We start from the raw sequence: 22,568 nt of genomic DNA, 5'->3' as shown, positions 1-22,568 counted from the left end.
ATCTCACCCTCTCCTGAACTCCATGACTCTTAAATCTCTACCTCTTTTGGGGTCCCTATGGCTTCCTCTGTGTAGTGGTTTTTATTTCCATAGTGTGATGTGCATGTGTCTCCCTACCAGATTATTAGTTTACAAAGAACCAAGAGCTGAGGCTTACTCATTCCCATAGGGCCTGTCCTAGTGCTTTGCATAAAGGAGGCCTTCATTAAATACCCACAGATTGATTGAATAAATCTTAAAACTTTAAATGATACTGTATTTTGTCATGTATAGGATGAAGGTGACCAAGCAGCAAGTGTTGAAGAGCTAGAAAGACAGATTGAAAAGCTGAGTAAAGTAAGCAGTTTTCAGATTATAGCTTACATCATTTTTGCAGTGTTTTAAAAATCCACCTTGTATGGGATTCCTTTTTTGTGACTGCTAAATAAAAGCAAGCTTCTTGTAAGTAATTAAAATGGAGAGCTCCAGAAACATTCTCACAATTAAACCGTAAAAGTTTCTTGCCAATGTTAAAGTCCTCCCTCTTAAGACATGGTACTAACTTAATCAAGAGCTATATTCTTTAGCTCTTTATTTAAATACAAAATATCAATAAATGCATGGTTTTATTTCTTGGAATTCATAACTTTTAAAATTCAGTCAGATTTCATGTTAATAGTTTCAGCATCCTGTGTTTTATTTTATTTATTTATTTATTTATTTATTTATTTCTAGATAATTATTTTTTATTGAAGGGTAGTTGACACACAGTATTACATTACATTAGTTTCAGGTGTACAACATAGTGATTCCACATTTATATACATGACAATTCTAGGTACCAGCTATCACCATACCAAGCTGTTACAATATCTTGACTATATTCATTATATCCCGGTTACTTCTTATTTTACCATTGGAAGTGTGTACTTTTTTTTTTTTTTTTGTGAGGGCATCTCTCATATTTATTGATCAAATGGTTGTTAACAACAATAAAATTCTGTATAGGGGAGTCAATGCTCAATGCACAATCATTAATCCACTCCAAGCCTAATTTTCGTCAGTCTCCAATCTTCTGAGGCATAACAAACAAGTTCTTACATGGAGAACAAATTCTTACATTGTGAATTAAGTTCTTACATGGTGAACAGTACAAGGGCAGCCATCACAGAAACCTTCAGTTTTGCTCATGCATTATGAACTATGAACAGTCAGTTCAAATAGGAATACTCATTTGATTTTTATACTTGATTTATATGTGGATACCACATTTCTCTCTTTATTATTATTATTTTTAATAAAATGCTGAAGTGGTAGGTAGATACAAGATAAAGGTAGAAAACATAGTTTAGTGTTGTAAGAGAGCAAATGTGGATGATCAGGTGTGTGCCTGTAGACTATGTGTTAATCCAAGGTAGACGAGGGCAATAAAACATCCACGTATGCAGAAGATTTCTCTCAGAACAGGGGGGGTGAGGTTCTAAGCCTCACCTCTGTTGATCCCCAATTTCTCACCTGTCCTGTGTTTTATTTTACATTAGTGTACTTGTGGGTTTTATTTGCACTGGATCTATAGACTGTATATGTATGTACTTCTCATGTAAAACTGAATTTCAGTAGCATTAGTGAAGTATTTCAGGATTAGTATTATGAGATATCTGCATTTTATGTCATTAGATTCATCACACAGTTATTTCAAAATTTAGTCATATGCTGCCTAAGGTCTGCAGCATGAGTATAAAAATAGGCAAATACAGGTATATGTGAGTATTATTTGTTACACACTGTAATCATTAGAATTGAGCCAATTGTCTTTGGCTCAGTGAAACACTTGATCACATTGTTTATTACCAAATATAAGACATGCTTTACGATAAGATATCTAATAAAACAAAACGTTTTTTAATCCTTGGCAACAAAAATATTCTAATTACCCTCAAAGTAATTTCTGTCTTTACAACTGTTACTGGAACTGAAGTCAGACGTGTGATATCAGTTCTTTTGCTGCCTTTCTTCAATAGTGAAATCTAGCTGCTCTAAAGCCATGATAAGTATAAAGTCACTTAAATATCCATTTTTAAAGCACTTAACACCCATAGCATAATTGTATGCATCATTTTTTAACAGCAACAGAGTCAGTACAGAAGGGAGCTCTTCGATGCGTCTCACTCTTTACGTTCAGTGATGTTTGGCCAGGATCGTTACAGACGTCGGTATTGGATTTTTCCCCAGTGTGGGGGGATTTTTGTAGAAGGCATGGAGAGCGCTGCAGGTAGGAGCCATTAATCTGTTACAAAGTAATATAACAAACCATACGTTTTAAAACCCTGTTACTCCTTTGATATATTGTGTGCTTCCAGAATCAAATGTGCATTGTGGATAAACATTGTAAAACCTTGTTTTTCATTTCTTTTGAACTCATAATGCCCCTTTCACTGATAAATATTCCTTTCCAGTCCATGATTTTTCTTCTTCTGCACTTTCTGACATCCACCCATTTAGTGGACACAGATCTTTACCTGTATTGTACTGTGTAGCTGCTGCTCCGTTTCTCTTCCTTCGCACTGTCAAATTTTCCAACATGTGCTTTACTCTTTAACCTTTGCAGCAACCATCCATCCTGACGGTAGCCCTGGAGGTAAACTGCTTAAATCTAAGACCCTTAGCATAAGACTCATTCATCTTGAAGTCTTGTATGTGTTTGAAATTTGTGATTACCTTCTTCTCCATTAAACTTCTTACTTTCTTAAGTATTATCACACATCCTTCATATTCTACCTTTAGACTCTGCTTTTCTGGCTCCGTTTCTGTTAAATTAACTAGCGCAGTACACAGTGCATTTATAGGCCCGGTAAACTGTCTTGAATTGAATGTTTCAGAATACTATGTCTGGGCATTTTCAAATGCTTAGATTCTGATGGGGCCACAGCGTCAAGTCAGTGCTTACATGTAGCCATTGCCCGAGGGTGGTGTAGGGAGGCGAAAACTTCTTTCAGCTCGTTTTTTTTGAATACGCAGTATGTGTCGGGCATTTCTGGGCACTGGATGTTCAAAGATAAACAAAACATTAGTCCATGCCATCCATGTAGATGTTTAACAGTCCAATGTAAAGAAGGGACTGATTAATCACATAGGTGTCTAGAACAGGTACTATATAACAATGTAAGTACCCTTGGGGCACAAAGGACGGTTAATAATAATTGAAAATGGTTTAGAATAGTGGCTGGCATGTAAATATTGTTGGCCTATAACAAGCAGAGTTACTCTTCTGCACAGTCATTTATTTCTTGTGAGTCAAAGAATATGAAGAATGGGTATAAAATCGTATATTGGAATGATGCGTGAAAGTCATGGTCTGCCTTCCCAGGGTAAAAGTTGCTGATAGAGATAGAATCAGGGAGGGCACTTAGAGGCTTCAGTTGTGTTTATTTTTAAAGATTGATATGAATGGGTCAGAATGTTAGTTAAACAGGAGAGTGTAGTGAGTTCTTTTTTTAACTGATTGCTTAAAATATTTAAACATAAAAATATTTTAAAGCATGGAAAACATAAACTAAGTAACTAATAAGTCAATAAGTAAGTGGGACTGTCATACTAATAAGCCCCTGAACAGCAACAGAAAACATGAACAGAATGAAAAGGCAATCTACTAAATGGGAAAAAATATATGCAAATCTTATATCTGATAAAGGCCTGTTATCCAAAGTATATAAACTCAAAAGCAAATATGACTCAATAGCAAAATAAACAATCTAAAGATCTCAGTGGACATTTTCCCAAAGAAGACACACAGATGGCCACAAGTACCTGAAAAGAGGCTCGACATCATTAACTGTCAGGGAAATGCAAACTACATTAGATATCGCCTCATCCTGTTAGAGTGGTTCTTATCAAAAAGACAAGAAATAAGTGTTGGTGAGGATGTGGAGAGAAGGGAGCTCTTGGGTACTGTTGCAGGGAATGTAAATTGTTGTGGCCACTATTGGAAACAGTATAGAGGTTCCTCAGAAAAGTTAGAACTAGCATATGACCCAGCACTTTCACTTGTGGGTACTTATCCAAACAAATGAAAATGGAAACTCAAATCAGTATCTGCATCCCCGTGTTCATTGCAGCACTATTTGCAATAGCCAAGATAGGGGACCAATCTAAGTGTCTGTTGAAGCATAGTAAGGGCTGGAAAGAACAGGGGATTGTGTGAAATTGGTGAAAGAAAAACTATCTAAAAAATCTCTGTGTACTTAACATCCTTATAAACTTCCAAGATTTTAAAAATAATTTTTACATTTTAATGAGAGGTTTAACTGTCTATAAGTAAGAATTTGGATATTAAAGTTAACGACCCCATGAATAGGCTATTAAAATGTATCACCTCTGAAATCCCCTACTAGTCTCAGACCTAGTGTGGTTAGTTGATCTGTTTGTTTTTGGATATATGAAAGTGATTTTTGAGATACTAGTTCTCAGAATAAATCAAGCACAAATATTAGTACTTCCTTGCTAGCTAGTAACTTGTACAAAATTAAGGAAATTTGCGAGCTTTGGACATATGAAATAAATTATGATAATCCATATAAGAATATTATGCAGCTGATTGAAGGAAAATGTGATACAGTTCTATGTATCATCATGGAAAGCAATCTAAGGTATATAGTGAAAATAGTAAAGTCATCCTTTTATTTCATCATCCAAAAAGTATTTATTGAGCCCCAGTTTCATAGCAGCCACCATGTTAGGTAGCTGGGATCCTGTTAAAGCAATATAAACATTGCTCTGCCTTTAAGTAACGTTTGTTGAGTTAAATTGTAGTGTGTGGGGTGGGGTATGGAATGAAATATTTTAAAATTAGCAGGTTAATGTGTATAATGGTAAATTCTGCAAAAGAAGCATATAGGATGATGATATTCTAAGGTGAATAATAAGATGGGGACCCTACTTGAAATAGAGTAGTCAGGGAAAACCTTTGTGAATAGGTGATACTTAATCTGAAACATTGAAGGGTAAGGAGCCAGTCAACAAAACAGGATTTCAGGCAGAGGAACACCCAGTGCAAAGGCCCCAAGAAAGGACATAACTTACCATGTTTGAGAAGCTGAAAAAAGGGAGAAAGGTGAGCAAGGTTAGCAAGGACAAGAGTGGTTTTCAGGAACCAGATCATACAGTGTTGGAGGCCTTGCTTAGGCATTTGAATTTTATCCAAATAAAAATGTTGCAGAAAACAGTAGCATCCCATTTATGTAACAGCACAAACTAATAGTCATATGCATGCATGTAAGATTTCCCAAAGGATGTATGGACACGATTGATTAAGCAGTTACATCTGAAGATTAGAAATAGGAAGTGAGGGAGTAGGGCAGGAAAGGGTTACATTAGCCTCTTATTACTGAATATTTTACTGTGAATATACATCGTTTTTCAAATTAAATAAAGTAGGTTTATATTTTTCTAACACTTCTTATCAATTATTATTAAAACACTGGTAAAAAATATGGACAAGAAGTTCACTAAGGAGAAATACCTATTATCCTACAGAAAAATATCCAGTCTTATTAATGATCAGAAAAAAATAGAGTTTAGATTCTCACCTCCCGGATATTTCCAAAGACAAAAGTTATTGATAGTCTTCAGTTTCATTGAGGGTGTAGGCAAACAGATGCCCTCGTGTAAGTATGATTGTATATTGATCTAGACTTTCTGGAGGGCAATTTGACAATATGTTTCAAAAACTCTGAAAAGTAATATCTTAGGACTCAGTTTTTTTCTGGAAATGTATCCTAAGGAAGTAAATCAGGAGAAAAAAAATCCAAACACAGATCTAAGATCATTCATCATTTCTAGCATTGTTTCTACTAATGAATAATCGGACCCTATTAATAACTATCAATAGAAGGTTGATTTTTTATGATATATTCCACTGAATATAGTAATTACAATTTAAGGCGTAGGTATATATTTATTGACACATCAGAATAATTAAAGAGTATTATTCAGTAAAACGTACAGGTTGGAAATCTGTAAAATAGGATTTCATGTGTGCATAGAGAATTCCTGGAAAAATTAATACAAAAATGTTAGCAGTAATTTGTATATTATGGCTTTTAATATTTTTTATTATTGTAATTTTTTGTGGTTAGTTACAAAATTACAAAATTTTTTCCAATGAGCGTAACAAGCTAGTGTATAAAAGAAAAAAATGAAGAGTATTAAGTAAGCTAGAGAAATTTGTTAAAGTATTTATGCATATGATTTGATAAATAGCAGTAAATATAGTATGGTTTGATCTAGAGGAACTGATCTTCGTAATGCTTTTGGATTTTGTAGGGCTGAAAGAAATTGCAAAAGAAAGAAAAAAACGAAAAAAAGCAGAAAGCATCCAGACCAAAGAAATATTTGATACTTCTGACGACTCTTTAAATTGTTCAAATCCGGATCATTGTGAGCAAAAGGAAGATCCTAACGAAAAAGATAACACAAATCTAATTCTTCAGAATCCTGGCTCTTTTTCCAAATTAAGCAAGCTTTTAGAAGTAGCTAAGGTGCCTCCTGAGTCAGATGTAACGACCCCCAAACCAAAGAGCGGTGCAGATGGGTGCGCACTGCCTCACCAGAACCGTGGGAGACACTCACCGGGCAGCATGCAGCCAACGGTGACACAGAACAGCGTGGAAGGGACAGACTCGAATCTGGTCAGTACCGGTTCAGGTGGTGCAGGCAAGGTCTACAGTCCTCTCCCCAGGGACCAGTTGTTACTGCCAAGAACACCTTGGGAGGACGCTTCCCTTACCCAAGCCGATGCGCCAGCTGCTTCTTCACCAACTCCTCGGGCCCAGCCGCCCTCTAAGTCACCTGCAGCTCTTGAAGTAGCCAAACCAGTAGATTATCCTAGTCCAAAGCCTATTCCAGAAGGTGGGTACCTTGAGAGGGTTTGCTGTAGCCGCTTACTGTATTGTATTGTTACAGATCTCTATATTATAGCTGAATCTTTGATGTTTTTATATAGTTATAAATTTTTTCATTTGTAGCATGCCATTAATTCATATTCTGAATATCTGTAAATGCCCTACATGTTTATCTTGGCTTAGAAATGCAGTTTGGCTGGTGGAGCATTACTGACGCAGAGGATTTAAAAGCTTTGCTCAAAGTGCTACATCCCAGAGGCATAAGAGAAAAGGCATTACAAAAACAAATTCAGAAACACCTGGATTACATCACTCAAGCCTGCATCGAGAATAAGGATGGTGGGCACCTAAAAGAGATTTATTTCTGCTCTCTTGCTTAGTTATGAGAATTAATTCTTTCATCTTAAAGCATATTTTAGTATGTCTTAATCTTAATTTATTACTAATAGGCTTTTTCTTTCCTATCTTGCCCAAAAACAACTTACATTTTCTTAAATTGGTACTACTTTTGATAGTTTGTTACAACCTGCAGACATACTGTTCTGTTTCTAAAGAAGAGTACTTACTGCTCCTTTTGCAAGAGTCAGCTGCCTTGCTTATTCACAAGTGAATTTGTGTGTGTTAAATGTACTTGTACGTGGTACCCCTGGAGTTTCATTCACATTCTGGAAGAAATCATTGAGAGATAAAGTGGATTTTAAAATAAATTTCCTTTCAAATATAGTTACCATTATTGAATTAAATGAAAATGAAGAAAACCCGGTAACTCGAGATATTGTGGAGAAGTGGTCAGTAGAAGAACAAGCAATGGAAGTGGATTTGAGGATTCTTCAACAGGTAGAAGATCTGGAAAGGAGAGTCGCATCAGCAAGTTTGCAAGTAAAGGTAAAATTGACTTGGAATAAAATCTGTTTTTAGAATAATGGAAGGTAACTGACATTTATTGTATGCCTGATACATGCCAGTTACTGTGCTAAATGTTCTCACTTTGATTAATTTCCCCCATCTTACAGGTAAGGAACAAGGCTCAGAGTAAGTAACCTGTCAGTGGTCATAATATAGTAAGTGGCTAAATGTGGGATCAAACCAGCTCTGTCCTCCCGAGTTCTTCTTACGAAATCCTGCCCACCTCCTCAGTGGCATGAAAAATACCATTTCTGGTCTGCAGTTCTTCACCACAAGCAGGATTTCATAGTTTCAGCCACGATAAATGTAATGGCAAACTATTTCTGCAATGTTTCATATGTGCCTGGTAATTGTCTTGTATGCAAGCCACATTATATAGCCATGTTATATGTTGAACTTTCACTCTATATGATTTAAAATTGCTAATTTAAAAACATTATGTTGTGGTACACATACTCACATCCTATGTATATATGTAACGTTTTAATTATTTGTTGACTGGGCATTACCATGTCACAGCCATGATTGAAACTGAAAGGACAACAAAAGAAAAGCTTCACCTTTGTGCAAAAATTTTTGGTTTTAAAAGGAATATAAATGTCTCTTCTCAATTGATAATGTGATGTCTCTGAGAATAAATGGATGGATGATGAATAAGCATGAGAGAGACACTTGAAAAGGCTTAGAAAATGTCGTTTCTGTGTAATTTGATTGAATATTTCATATTTCTCTCAGAATGTGAGACTTACGCCATGATACTGTCCTACCAATGATTACAAATTAGCTGCATTAATTACTTTACTACTGGCATGCAGAAACTTTGGAGGATCTCATCTCAAAAAATGTCATTTTTCCAGAGCTAACAAAAAAATGTCCCTTTTTTCACCACAGACATAGTTACCCACTTAGGGAAACAAAAATTTATCATTTACTGAAATTGTGCTAGCCAACTATATGTATCCTCCTCCTGGTATTATAATACAATATAAAAATGCCTCACTTATCTGGCATCTTCAACAAATGAACTCTTTCTTCTACACAAGTTAATTTTCTGGAGAAATGAAAATTATTCTATTTAGTGCCATCATTTTTTAACATGTGTGTTGGATCGCTTAGGTTACCGTTCCCCTGCCTTTTTAAATTGAGAATAGTGAGTTTGATTTAAATTCTCTTGGTGACACCGGATCATCAGTATGAAGACCAATTATTGGGTAATGATTCCCTCAGGGACTGTGAAGAGGTTTTGCCCCTACAGTAATTTAAAAGGCCCTAGTGTGCTTTACCTTTTAAACGACTACATCTGCTTTCCATAGTCTGTCTTCGTCATCTCTCATGGTTGGTTGTTACTACTTGCTGGTTTGAGTTTGGTTGGTTCTACTCTCCCTGTTTTCCTCCCATGACCATCCCCCTCTGGTTTTAATTCACCGGTTCTAGATGCCCGTTGGTTGGGAAAGCATATCATCAGCATTTTGAAATTGTATGTAAAGTCAGAGCGTGGGCCTAACGTTTTCCTGGCGACATACTGAGATCTTGGTTTATTGACCTTATCACATTACCGACTGCTTAGATGTTCTTGCCCATGTTCTCACCAGCTAAGATAAATGAAATTGGTTTTTTAAGTGAGATGCTCTAACATCCTATTAATACAGTATTATGGGGTTATTATGGACTTTTTAAAGAAATGAATGGTAATTATATTAGTCTTGAGGAATCTTAAACAAGTGATGGAAATAATCACAAAACATTTTACCATCTATAAAAGATTTAATGATTTTTTTTCCTGAAAACAAAATATTTATGTGGTCAGCCCTGGGAACTAGCCATTGTGAAGACACATTAAGCAGGTGGCCATGGTACTACTTAGATGCATTCATTTCTATTTTCAATATTGCTGATAATACGGAAATTCTGTTTTATATTGTAGGAAAATCTGCAAGAATCTAGTCCTGATTCTGTAGAAAGCCGAATTAGTCCACTAGCTCCTGTAAACACAGTTCCTGTGTCTCTCTTTCAGTTTTCTCTTTTATAAGCTGATTAATTCCTTCAGCCATCGGTCCAGTGAAATGGTTTCCAGGCGCACGATTCTCTTCTGATTAAACGGCAGTGTCTATATTCTTAAAATGTACCACTCACTATACACAGAGATGCCTAATGTGTTCATGGGACTTTTACTTCCTTTAAACTGGCACTATACTTCTCTTCATGCCAATTTGTACTAGCTTTTTAACATCCAAACCATACCGTTGCTAAACTGAGTATGCATTATTAGAAAAAAATCCTTCTGCATCTTTCATTGTGCTTTTAAGTGTGTTGTATCACATCCAATATTTCTTTGATTGGTTGCTTAAACTTCAAAGCTGCAATTTACATTTATCATTGCTCTATTTTTATTAATTTCATTTGGGTATATTTTTCAGCATATGAAACTATTTTTATCACAGTCCTGTCATACAGAATATTAAACTTCCTTCCTAGTTTAAGTCACCTGCATATTTAATAGTTGAACCGAGCTGTTCACAAGTATATTAACATGACAAGCCAAATAAGAGAGAGCCCTTTGACAGTGGCAGTGAGGACCTTTTCTGAGGTGGCAAGCTGTGTCTGTCACAGGGCTTTGCAGACAATTTTCAACCATCCACCTTCTCAAAATCTAATCCAGTCCTCATTTTCTTGTCTTTTGCTTGCAAAAGTCAAGATGTGTTACATTTATAGGATTCCCTTGATTTAGCAATTTCAGATCCCTTTCAAAATACGGGACTGAGGTTCATTTGTTATGGCATATATGATGCAGTAATGTTTTGTATGTACCTTTTATAAATTCATCCATACTTTCTAATAATGAATATTCTCTTGAGGTAAAGAGGAAGAATTCTGATATATAAGAAAAATAATTCTCTCTAAAGAGATTTAATAAAAAGGATCATGTTCATTCTACTTTTTACTTAATATGCTTTTACAAAGTACCTATTGTACATCAGAGTGGACACCACAAAATTGAATAAAATGTGGTTTCTGCCCTCAGAAAGCATTCCGTACAATAGGGCAACAATACGTGTATACAGCCCTGCAGAATCTAGTAACGGATTGTGAAGATGTAGAAAGTGATTCATGAATTTAGGACAGGAATACACTGATTGTGGTGAACATAGGGGAAAGATCAAGGAAGATTGCCTGTAGAAGTCCAGATGGAACTTGAGAAGATGGAGAAGCTTTTGACAGAGAACAAGGAGTGCTACTAGGAAGAGTTAATAACTGGGCAGAGCACCAGGATCAGGAAGCTCAGGACATGTTTGGGGTGTGTGGCAAGTCATGGAATTTGATTGCAGTGTAGGATGCCTGAATGGGAAGATGAGCGAAAGAGGGAGATTGAGGTACTTGAATGTCATGGTAAAACTGGACTTTACTGAACATTAGGAACTCTGAAGGGTTTTGAGCTAAAGGATCATTGTAAGCAAGCTGAATTATAAGACATTCATTTATTCAATCAACGTATATTTTGAGTGTCTAATATTTGCCTTCCCACTGCTGGAGATGAAATGAGTAAAAGTAGACATGGTCCGTGCCCTCAGGGAATTTAGAAGTAGAAAGATATTAATTAAATAATCACAGCAGTATCAGATTGTGACTGCCACAGGTATGGAATATCACATGGTTCTGTGAGAGTCTGTAAGAGGGAGGCTTCCCTCCTAAAAGAGGTCAGGGAAGGGTTCCCTGAAGAAATAAATTCTCACGTGAGGGCCACAGGATGAGTGGAGTCAGTAACTAGGGGCAGAGGAGAGGGGAAAAGCTCTGCGGGCAAATGTAGCAGCTTCTGCAGAGCTCCTGAGGCCAGGATGGGCAGTGCAAGGGCCTGCGCAGGAGGAGTGGCGGAAGGAATGAAAATGAACAGGAGGCACAAAGTCCCTGCTGTCGAGAGATTCCCATTTAAAGTGGGCCCGTGAGAGAACCAGCAGTTGGTGTGAAGTCCCTCGGAATACTTGGCTGATCTCCACTCTACCTCTCATAACACCAAAAGTTGTTAAATTTTCTTCTTCAAACTTCTCTTACAACTTTCTAATAATTTTCTTCCTTATTTTTACCTAGCATTAGGAAACACAAGGTAAAAACTTGTAGTAATGATCCTTGAGCTCTGTTGGCGTCGGCTGCTGTATTTTAAGTAAAGGTAACTCACCCGTCAGGCATTTTAAGAGGAAACCATGCTAACATTACTCTCTTGATATATAGGGTTGGATGTGTCCAGAACCGGCATCAGAAAGGGAGGACTTGGTCTATTTTGAACATAAGTCATTTTCTAACTTGTGCAAGGTGCACGATGGAGAATTTACTGACGAAGAAGAAAGCAGTGCGCATGCACTAGAGCGGAAGAGCGACAACCCCCTAGATATAGCTGTAAGCAGGCTGTCTGAGTTGGAGCGAAACATTGAAAGGAGGTATCTGAAGAGCCCCTTAAGTACCACCATTCAGATCAAACTGGATAATGTGGGCACAGTTACTGGCCCTGCTCCTGCACCATCCACTAGTGGTGATGATGACGGGTAGGTTATTGAAATTAACTTGAAAAATTATTGTGCTTCTTTGCTAATTGGAGCCTATTTTCTATTGCCTGTTATCTATGTATCTTCTTGTATGTCTGTGATCCACATGGATCATGCTATTTGCATGGTGCTTTGTAAAAACTGTTTTTTCTTTTGTTACGTGTGTTGATAATCCTGCGAAGTGATCTTACATTTACCTGATTGTGACTAAGCTTTGAGGCACGTAGCCACAGTCTGTGCACTACATCAAATTTAGTTGCTTAAACCTTATACTTATCGGCTGTTACATGTTTCATCATCACCTGGCTTTCAGTGTGATGATTGTTTCAGATTCGGTAACCATAAGTGTGGACATGACCTACTTAATTTTTCTGTATTTCAATGCAGAATTGAAGAGGATATTGTTCCCGGTCTCAGGGTGTGGCGATGGGCATTATCAGAAGCTCGCAGTGCTGCCCAGGTGGCTCTGTGCATTCAGCAGTTACAGAAATCCATAGCATGGGAAAAATCCATTATGAAAGCTGTAAGTGTTTTTATTTAAGAAATACTGCAACTAATTTACACTGGCCTGTTTTTTTCCCAACCTCCAGATTTTTCTTAATTCTACATTTCTTACTGTCAGAATAATGTATGCTGTACCTGAGTTTTCTTAGTTCCTAAATGCTTTACGGTTTGATACTTTCCTCCTTGTTGTGAGCTTTTTGAAGTACTCTATCAAATGTGTTTATCTTTAATCGCGATTCTCCCTCCTTTAGATATTGTTTATAATTTACTGAAGTTGTCTTCTGTGTTCAGTCAGCATAATAGTTAATTATGTTGTTAATCTAATCATAATAGTTTTTAATGTAAATATTCTGAAGTTGTTAATCCAAATATTCTTTTGCTTCTGTAAACATGGCAGTTGCTAGCATTACCTGTAGTATACATTCATTGCATCCCTAAAATGTTCCTTATGTTTTTATCAATTTTAATTTTTTTAATGCTAAGAAATTCTTAGATAATAAACAAAATAAGCAGAGAGCTCTTACTTTAACCAATATCATGTATTTGACATCAGATGCAGTTCACATGAAAAGTAGATCTTCTAAGTCTTTTCTCTAATAATTCAAAAATTTTTTTCATCTTCTGTGTTTGAGCCCAGTTAGTCACTGTCATGTAGTGACCCCTGTTTTGTACCAGACACCAAATATATGTGTTAAATCATGTCTGTGTCCCTTTTGTCTCTTATCACATAGAGAAATATTTATTATTCGTAGACTTTTGTGAATTGCTTTACCATTTGCTTTTAAATTATAGATTAGCTTTAACATTCAAACATTTGACATTTGTCTGCATGAATGACTGGAAGTAAGATTACTCAACAATAGTCATTCCCCAAAGAAAAGAAGTGAGCCTTAAATAATTTAGCACTCTTTCCTTCATTCTCATCTCTGTGCTTATATTACGGAAGGCCTTATTCATTCTATAGAAATAAATTCGGTTTCTTCTGTATTTTTTCAGTTCTTCCTAAAATGTCCACAGAATAGTGAATCTGCAGTTTTCACAATGTCCTCAAATTTTGGTCTTTCCCCATGTAGACTAGAATTCACCATGAGTTTTAAGACAGTGTCCAGTTTATCTGGTAGCATTTTTTACCAGGTAAAATTTTTTCTTGTAAAAACTATTAAAATCAGTTTTAAAGTCACTTTAGACAAATGTGTTTGGTGGAGTCTAGGCTATAATGATCCAAAAATATTGAATTCCTACAACACAATTAAATTTAAATGGTTGTTTTACTCATCCACCAAGAGAATCATCACAATGTGGTCAGTTTTGTTATAACCTTTACACAAAAAACAAAACTGGTACCAAAAGCTGCCTATTTGTAGTAGACTTTCTTCCTACAATTTACAGAATTTTTTCTGTTTTTGGAAATTCATAACCTCTTCCAGATTATTAATACGCATTTCTCATTAACACCATCTCTCATAATTCTCTTTTTAATGTTCAATAATCCAGTATTTGCTGTGAAACTACCTTAAAAAGAAGGCAGAGTTTCATGGTCAGGATGAATGAGTGCATTGTAACCTTTAGTTAGATGTAACAGTGCCCGTAATAATCCTCGTAAGTCCTAGCAGAATGTTTAAGTGCTCAATGCCTTTAGAAGTACCCATTTGCCAGACACCAGCCTTACCAGGAAGGAGCTGGCATAATTTGCCTCTAGATAATTTTCTGTCCAGGGTGTTCTTCATATTGTTGCTCATATTAAACAGTAGGCAACGTCTACTATTTTTTACTGTACCAGCAAAGGAATTAAAACCAATATTAATACATGTGCTCTAACATATTGTGAGCTCTTTACTGTGATTTTTCAAAAGTGATATGAGCTTGCTATCTGTCACCCTTTCCTAATAAGTGTCAGAAAATAATTTTATTTTTAAATGAAAAATGTGCGAAGTAAAACAGACTTCATGGTATTTTTAGTATATTTAGAAAACAATAAACAATATTCATGAATTAAATTTGTTGTTAGAGGGGTTGAAATATAACCTTCCAAATGTTTTGCAGTGAGTATTTTTACAATAGAACGTGTAATGATGTAACTCAGTTTTGGAGAAATAATACCATATTTAGTGGTATGGTATTAGGAAGTGTCATAAAGTAAAACTGTTGGAACATTAAACTGCAGCTTTTGCTCTTAGTACACATGCCAATTTTAGTATGACACATGTATCTCATATAGTTGGTAGGTATTTACTAAATTGAATAGTTTTCTATTTGCCATTTTGGTAAGATTCTTAAGCTATCATTAGTGTACATACTGTGTTATATAAGACTATTTAGACTTTGTGGATTAAGACTTAGTGTATTGAAGTTAAGTTTGAATAGTTAAGCTATTTTGCTTATAAGAATCTATGAACACGTAACTTTCAATTCGTATAAATAACTTATAGTTTAAGTCTTTTCATTATTTGAAAATACTGGTTGCAGGATATTCTCTACTGTGACGGAGTATAAACGAAGTGTCAAAATATATAATGTTAGTATTTACCATTTTTTTAAAGGCATCTTGAAAGTTTTGACTGTCCAAGTTCCCTCCTTTCCCTTTGTGAAACTTGTTATACAGGATATGTATGCATGGGAAAAAGCATTGCCTTTACAGATTTTAAAGTTCTTAATGGTATTAGAAATTTGTCAAGAGAGAAAATTTATTTTTATTTCTGGAAAATCTATGACTTCTTAAATTATTTGGTTTAATTTTTATATAAGTTTTTTTCCCTTAGAAATCATTTTGTAGGGTCCATTTTCTGCATTTGTGTCATCTGTTTGATTTGGGTTGATTTTCCCAAGTTTCCTGGGTTGGACATGTTTGATTTTTTAATCAATCACAAATGGGTGGACAATTTTAGTCAAAATATAGGAATATCCTTTTATTACACATAGTTCTGATACTAATACAAGTTTCCTAATTTTGATCTTGAAAATTACTCTAACTCATTTCTTTCTCAGGAGATCATGAGGATGCTAAGATAAGGAAAAAATGAAATGTATTAAAAAATTACATACCCTGTATTTAAAGCCATTCATTGCTTTATGGGCTCTAATGTCATGTTAATTACTTCCTATGTTAATGTGTACATGCTTTGAAAGTGTGTACAGGCATTCAGCCTCTAGCTTTGTTCTTTGCAGTGTACCTGAAATGTGCACTTACCCCAACTAAACTGCTCACCCCGTCATGTGGTCCCTATCTGTGTAACGAGAGCTACATAGATGTGTATGGCTACTGTATATTTGTTAGCAAGCAGAATGTTGATTACTAATATGAATTAGGAATTGTGGTATGTTTAATATCCCAATAACTGTTCTTCATAATAGTATTGATTTTAAATGATTTTTCATGTTTTATAGTACTGCCAGGTCTGTTGAAAGGGCGATAATGAAGAACTGCTCCTCCTTTGTGATGGCTGTGACAAGGGCTGTCATACGTACTGCCATAGACCTGAGATTACAGCTATACCAGGATATACAGATATACAGGACACTGGCAGTATCCATGTGGTATAGCTGTAATCTTAGGTCTATGGCAGTACATATGACGGCCCTTGTCACACATAAGAGGGATCGGAAACTGAACCTTTTAATGGCCAGATCAAAATAGAGTTACAGAGTTTTGTGAGGATTTTTTTGAGATAGAATTCACATAAAATTCACTTTTTAGGTGTGCAATTCAGTGGTTTTTAATATATTCAGTTATATATGATCACCACTATTTAACTCCAGAACATTTTCATGACCGTAAAAAAGTTTCCTTGTACCCATTAGTTGTCACTCTCCCCTTCTCCCTCAGCCTTTGGCAACCACTACTCTACCTTCTAGCTCCACGGATTTCCCTCTGCTGGTCATTATATATAAACGGAATCATAAAATAGTTTGCCTTTTGTATCTGCCTTCCCTTAGCACAGTAGTTTCAAGTGCTAAAGGGAATGGTCTGGAAAGGAAAAGAGGCAATGGGCAGGTGGGTGTTTGGGACTGAGTTTATGGAAAGGTAGTTGCCAGTAGTGATGAGGTCAGGCGAGTAAACAGGGAGAAGAGTGCCTGACGGAGGGGACATCTAGTAAAGAGTCTGGCCCTCAGTTCATGCTGCCCCTTACACCTCTTACTCCTTACTTTATAACTCGGCCAACTCATTTTTTGCTATATTATCATATTGCTTTAACCAATAGGTATGAGCCTTCACACTTCTAATTTAAATGTGACTGGCAAGAGACTTAAAATGTATATGCTTATTATCAGACTGCGTTCATACAAAAACCCCTCTCTCGGTGCCATGCTCAGTGCCCCTCCCTAAGCCAGTTCCCGTGTTGTGCCTCAGATCCCGCCCCCTTGTTCTCTTCACCTGCATCAGCATCTCGTCCTCCCCTGGGTTCTTCTCCTTAGCTTCACTTCTCCTGCATCCACTTCCCGCATTTCTCTCCTTTCCTTTACAGAATAACTCCTGCTGGACAGCTTTGTTCTGATTCTCTCGGACTTCTCTTCTCCAAGTCGCTCTGGGACTCTTTCTAGTCAGATTCTCACCTTCACAGCTTCTCTGAAAGTGCTCCTATCGTGGCCATTCGTCAGTCTGGGGATCAGTGCTTAGGCCTCACCTGACCCACCCATCAGTTCCAGAGCACACCCTCCTTGCAACCCTGTGTTCACTTGGCTTCTAGTACCATACTTGGTTTTCTTTCTGCCTTTGCTCCTTTTCAGTTTCCTGTGCTGGTTTTCTTACCTTCTTGATCGATAAGCATTGGAGTGCTTTCTTAGCTTCAGGGTTATCATCTGTAAAGTGGGATAGCATCTGCCTGGCGGGGTTTGTAAAGATCAAATAAGTTCACGAGTGTAAATATTTTTATGAATTTAAAGTTCTGTGACACATTTATATTAATGTGTATGGTATTTTAGACTGTTTTACAGAATAGCAGAGGGTCTCACGTGGCATCATATTTACTAAGTTGCTTTCTTATTACGTGATCATCTTTGTCATCTATAGTCAACTATAGTTTAATAATAACCTTTATTGGTTGTACATGAATTATCTTTTAGTTTAGTCACAGTGAAGCTATAGAAAGTTTCTCTAATACTTTATGAATTACTAACAAATTAGGGTTTTAAGTCCTGGGGTATCATCTGGTAGGCTATAGGAGATTTCTGTTCCGATAAATTTGGTTAAATAATATTCTGGCTATCTCTCATTCAGGGTATAGACCAGGAGATGTAAAGATCTATAACCTCATTCCAGCCCTTCTATGTAAATACAGCTTTCTGAGCCTCTTCCCTCTTCTTAGTTTTTTAAATGTAGTGAATTAGATGTTATATTTCTTGTAGCAATGAAAAATAAACATTCTATTTTGATTTATAAGGATTTTTAAAGTTAAATTTTAGAAATATCTTCCTAGTTAATTCATGGTTATTTACAAATTTTTATGCTGTATACCTTGTACTCCAATGGCTATTTCTATACACATTATTGTGATTAAGTATTTTTATCCTGTGTGTATGTGCATATTAATGCCAAGATATATACATAGAATCAAAAAGCCTTATGTGTGTATGTATACGTATTTATACACACTCACAGAGACACACACACACAAGAAGTTTCAAAGTCCAGTGCCTATGAAAGCCACACAAATAACACAGAAGAGTTGAGACTATGGCAGACAGGGAAGTCATGCCCCCATTTAAGTGTCAGTCATCACTCAACTCCTGCCAATTGTTGTGATGTAGACATGTAGGTCCAGTGTTCTAGGATCTGCCAATATTTCAAGATTATGGATCTTTATGCATGTCCTCACAAATGTTAAATGTTGGCAACAAATTCAGAACTTTTACAAGCATTATGAGCCAAACATAGTAACAACACATGCTGTGGGCTGTTTACGGTCTGTGAGCCACCGCTTTACAACTTCTGATACATAAATGTACAAAAACAAATATGCGATGGTATGTACAATCTGATAGGTCCTGCTCAAGACATACTGAAGGTCCTCTGTGCATTCTAACAAGGTAAAAAGGGTGCAAGGGAAATATCTCTGTCTAATAAAGTAATCAGGTAACTGAATAAAAGCTTGTTTTTAAAAGTGTATGTGCACAATCTAATGAAGTAGTCTGACAAGTATCAATAATTAAAGAAACAAAAAGAGACTTTATTACCATTTTGTAACAAAAGTCTTTGGATTCTGTGGTTTAAATTTCACATTTTCTTACTGTGAGTATTGTTAGAAAATGATCTCAAGTAACATCTTAGTTCAAATAGGAACTAGAAGCGTTAGCCCATTGTTCATGAAATGTTCTTTTTATGTAAGACAACTATTCAGTCTTACTTAATCTTAATTAAATGGACATTTTCCTCATTATATATTCAGCATTCTCTTCTCTTTTTTTTATGATTTGGGGGTTCTAAAAGCTCAGTATAATATGAAAACTCAATCGGATTTTATTGAGTAAAGATTAATAAACTAAATGGAGAAGAGACTTAGTAAAACATTTTAATTATTTCCATCAGTGCAAGAGGTAGTGATTCTTTGATATGATATGGGAAAGGTGTTAGATTTATAGTTTGCCTTATTTTAATCCATTAAAATAACTCCTTAATTATGCATTTAACATCCCAATAGAGTACCAAATAATTGTAATTGCTTAAAAGCAGTTTTTAAAAAATGTTGCTAAGAGAATCATGAAATCCTCAAGGAAATTGTTACGAAATACTCTAAAGTAATGTTTTCCGCCAAGTTCAGTTCAAGAATATAGGCAACATTTAATTAGGGCTAGACTGAATATCTAACTCCACATTCTAAGATTTTTATTTCAAGATTTCTTAACAGTCTGAGTAAGGAGTAAATAATTTTCTAGAAGAGGATAAACGCTGTTGTAGAGAATCAAAACACAAACCATATATTACCAGTGACCTTGCATATTTCTCTTCTTTGATCTATTATATTCATTGTAACTTTAATTCTCAAAATAGATGCTTATTTCCCAATTTCTAAATTGGGGGATGTTGGGAGGAGGCTGGGTACTCATTGTTACATCGATGTGCTGCCTACAAATTGTTAGACTGCATAAGGGCCACATTGGGATTCGTTTGTTTTTTTCCATATACTTTCAGAGCTAGAATGACCTTACCAACTGAGTGACTTATCTTCTTCTACAGATAAGCAAACAGAGCCTCACAGATATTTTTTTACAAAGTTCCATAGCTAATTACTGACAGAGCATAGCTGGCATTCATACACTTAAATTCCAAATATGATCTATTTTATGCTATTTCTTTATTGTTTTCCCCAAAAACATCTTTTTTTTAAAATTTTCTCCTCATCTTTAATAACACTGCTTTGTTCACACCTGGGAACCACAAGTTTCTGGAACTCTCTTCTTAACATCAAATGCTTTTCTGAGAAAAATAACAGTTTCCGGAAGATATGACCGCTTATAAAAGACTTTTTCTCCTATTTGACACTTCATGAGCCTTATTTCATGTTTCGGGTACCTTTTTAATAACCTCCTCAACTTTCTTATTAGTATTCTCTATATTTCTATGTATATTCACCTTTGTTCTTAATTATATTGTGCTCTAAAGGATAGTCTTTATATTCCTTCCATTAGTGACATTCAGTTCATTCAAAAGAATAGTATCTTTGATTCGTTCAAAGTCTAAAGGAAAACTGCTAAGTTCTGTAGCACCAAACATGGTGCAGTGAGATCAACATCTTCGAGTTTTAAGAATTCTTTAGTGTTTTCATGCATCATTAGATTTTAGCCTAGTATTATCGGAGATCAAATTCATAGATCTCTTGAAAATAATAAAACTATCAACTTTTTGGGTGAGAAAGAGTATTCTTTTTGTTTATTCTGTCAGATTTTCATAATTTAAAATAATAGAAGGGCTATAGAAAGTTATTTTCTTATACCTCATATATTATTTTTTTAATTAAAGGCAAGTTCACTGAAAAGGGGCCGCAAAAACAGAAAAAGGAAAATAGAGGAAAACACCTGCGGTACTGGAGTAAAACAAGAACGCTGTACTCGTGGAAAGAAACTGAAACAGGACAACTCTGACCCGACTCTTGGCAGGTATTCTTTCTGTTCCCCTGTCCTATATGTTCATAACACCCCACTGTATTTGTTTAAAGACCGTCCACCATATTAAAGGTGACTTTTTGACTGTGTAAATAGGAACTTTCCTATGTAATGTAAACTCTGTACTATAAGTAAACGTATCCTTTCATCTTTTTTTATGAATTAATTTGTATTGTCTTTGAAAGAGAATGAAAGCTAAACTTTTACTAAAGGTAGATAACTCTAAAGCATGGATATTGATTTCAAACATTATTTTCTCTCGTACAAGCCTTACTAAAATGCAAACTCGTCTCAATAAAGACATGAAAAAAAGAAAAATAGAAGAAAACACCTTCACTAACTTACCAAACCAGGAAAGCTTTCATTCTGTAAAGAAAAGGAAGCAAGACCACTCTGACCTGACTCTTTCCAGGTATAATTTTTGTTCCCCTGTCCTATATATTCATAACATCCCATTGTATTTGTTTAGAAACCTTCCACCATACTAAAAGTGACTTTATGACCGTTTGTGTAAATAGGAATTTTCCTATGTAATGTCCACTCTGTACTATAAGTGTATTCTTTCATGTGTTTATTAATTTGCATTGTCTTTACTTGGAAGAGAATGAAAGCTCAACTTTTCCTAAAGGTAGATAACTAAAGCATGGATAGTGATTTCAAACTTTACTTTCTCTTGTACCCTTACTGAAATGGACAGTCATGAAGATGCACGGCCTTTTGTAGAACTGCCGGAGTGCAGCACACGGAGTCGTCTGCGTTTCCGCCTCAGGGATGGAAGACACGTTTTTATTAAAAGTGCGTAAGCAGCTTTATAATAACATGTCTGGTATCTGCGGGTCTCATCAACAAGAAATAAAGTGGTTAAACACACACACAGAGCAGTCTTTCAAGAATGATCATTTTCTTTTAAACAAATACAATATCCCTGAATAAAGGAAAGCTTGGTGTGCATATTGGCTACTTTGGGCTGGTGTTTTCATCACTGGTGGTACATAGTCAGCAGGAGCAGCTGGGCAGGAAGTAGTGGGCATGGTATGAAAATGGCAGTTGGTCCAGTAGTAATTGTCACTGTACGTGTGGGTATCATTTGTTCTGTGACTGACTTGCACTCGAGGTGCCCTAGGGTGAGTGTATCCTCAAGCCCCTGGCACGGTTCTCCTCAAATAACCAAAGTCCTCCTAAGCCTGTGCTGCCACCCAACTACAGGTATCCACAGCATACTTTCATTCGGATGCACGAGGCCTTCGCCGTAACCGTCATCATTTCAGTCCTGGTTGCTCTGTAGATTATAGATCCCGGGCCTACCCGCAAGTTTGTATTTCGATTGCCATTCAAGTGGTAATCAATGAATGATGACCAATGAGTGCTCTACTGTTAAACCCAGGATATCATCCATTGGAAATAATATGTAGAGAATAAAGTAATATTTATTTAGTTGTTAACCATAGTGCAAATCAAGTGAAAGTTATGTGTGGGTATGGGGATATCTTGAACTCAGAAGAATTAAGTTGTCATAAATGCACAGTGATCTCTTTTCCTTGTTTCAACCTCAAAATGAAATTTGGTAAAAGCAGTCATTTTAAAATGAGGGTATCTAATCTGCCTTTGGTACCTTATGCACCCCCTCTGTGCTCCTTTTTCCATTTCT

General features: G+C 35.9%; 1 protein-coding gene across 1 annotated transcript in view; it reads left to right on the top strand.

The window, feature by feature from the left end:
* The window catches only part of LOC118910445 (bromodomain adjacent to zinc finger domain protein 2B-like), a 117,254-nt gene that overhangs the window by 73,229 nt on the left and 21,457 nt on the right, over nucleotides 1-22,568 (top strand). The window contains exons 15-24 of the mRNA XM_057493914.1: nucleotides 274-336; nucleotides 2,107-2,251; nucleotides 6,301-6,885; nucleotides 7,062-7,217; nucleotides 7,603-7,763; nucleotides 12,009-12,319; nucleotides 12,707-12,842; nucleotides 20,778-20,914; nucleotides 21,189-21,332; nucleotides 21,618-21,715. Coding sequence (XP_057349897.1) covers nucleotides 274-336; nucleotides 2,107-2,251; nucleotides 6,301-6,885; nucleotides 7,062-7,217; nucleotides 7,603-7,763; nucleotides 12,009-12,319; nucleotides 12,707-12,842; nucleotides 20,778-20,914; nucleotides 21,189-21,332; nucleotides 21,618-21,715 — 1,936 coding nt within the window. The remainder of the gene's footprint in view (nucleotides 1-273; nucleotides 337-2,106; nucleotides 2,252-6,300; nucleotides 6,886-7,061; nucleotides 7,218-7,602; nucleotides 7,764-12,008; nucleotides 12,320-12,706; nucleotides 12,843-20,777; nucleotides 20,915-21,188; nucleotides 21,333-21,617; nucleotides 21,716-22,568) is intronic.

Source organism: Manis pentadactyla, chromosome 16, assembly GCF_030020395.1.
Source record: "Manis pentadactyla isolate mManPen7 chromosome 16, mManPen7.hap1, whole genome shotgun sequence".
NCBI classification, from domain to species: Eukaryota; Metazoa; Chordata; class Mammalia; order Pholidota; family Manidae; genus Manis; species Manis pentadactyla.
This window is presented reverse-complemented; position numbering and strand designations above follow the sequence as displayed.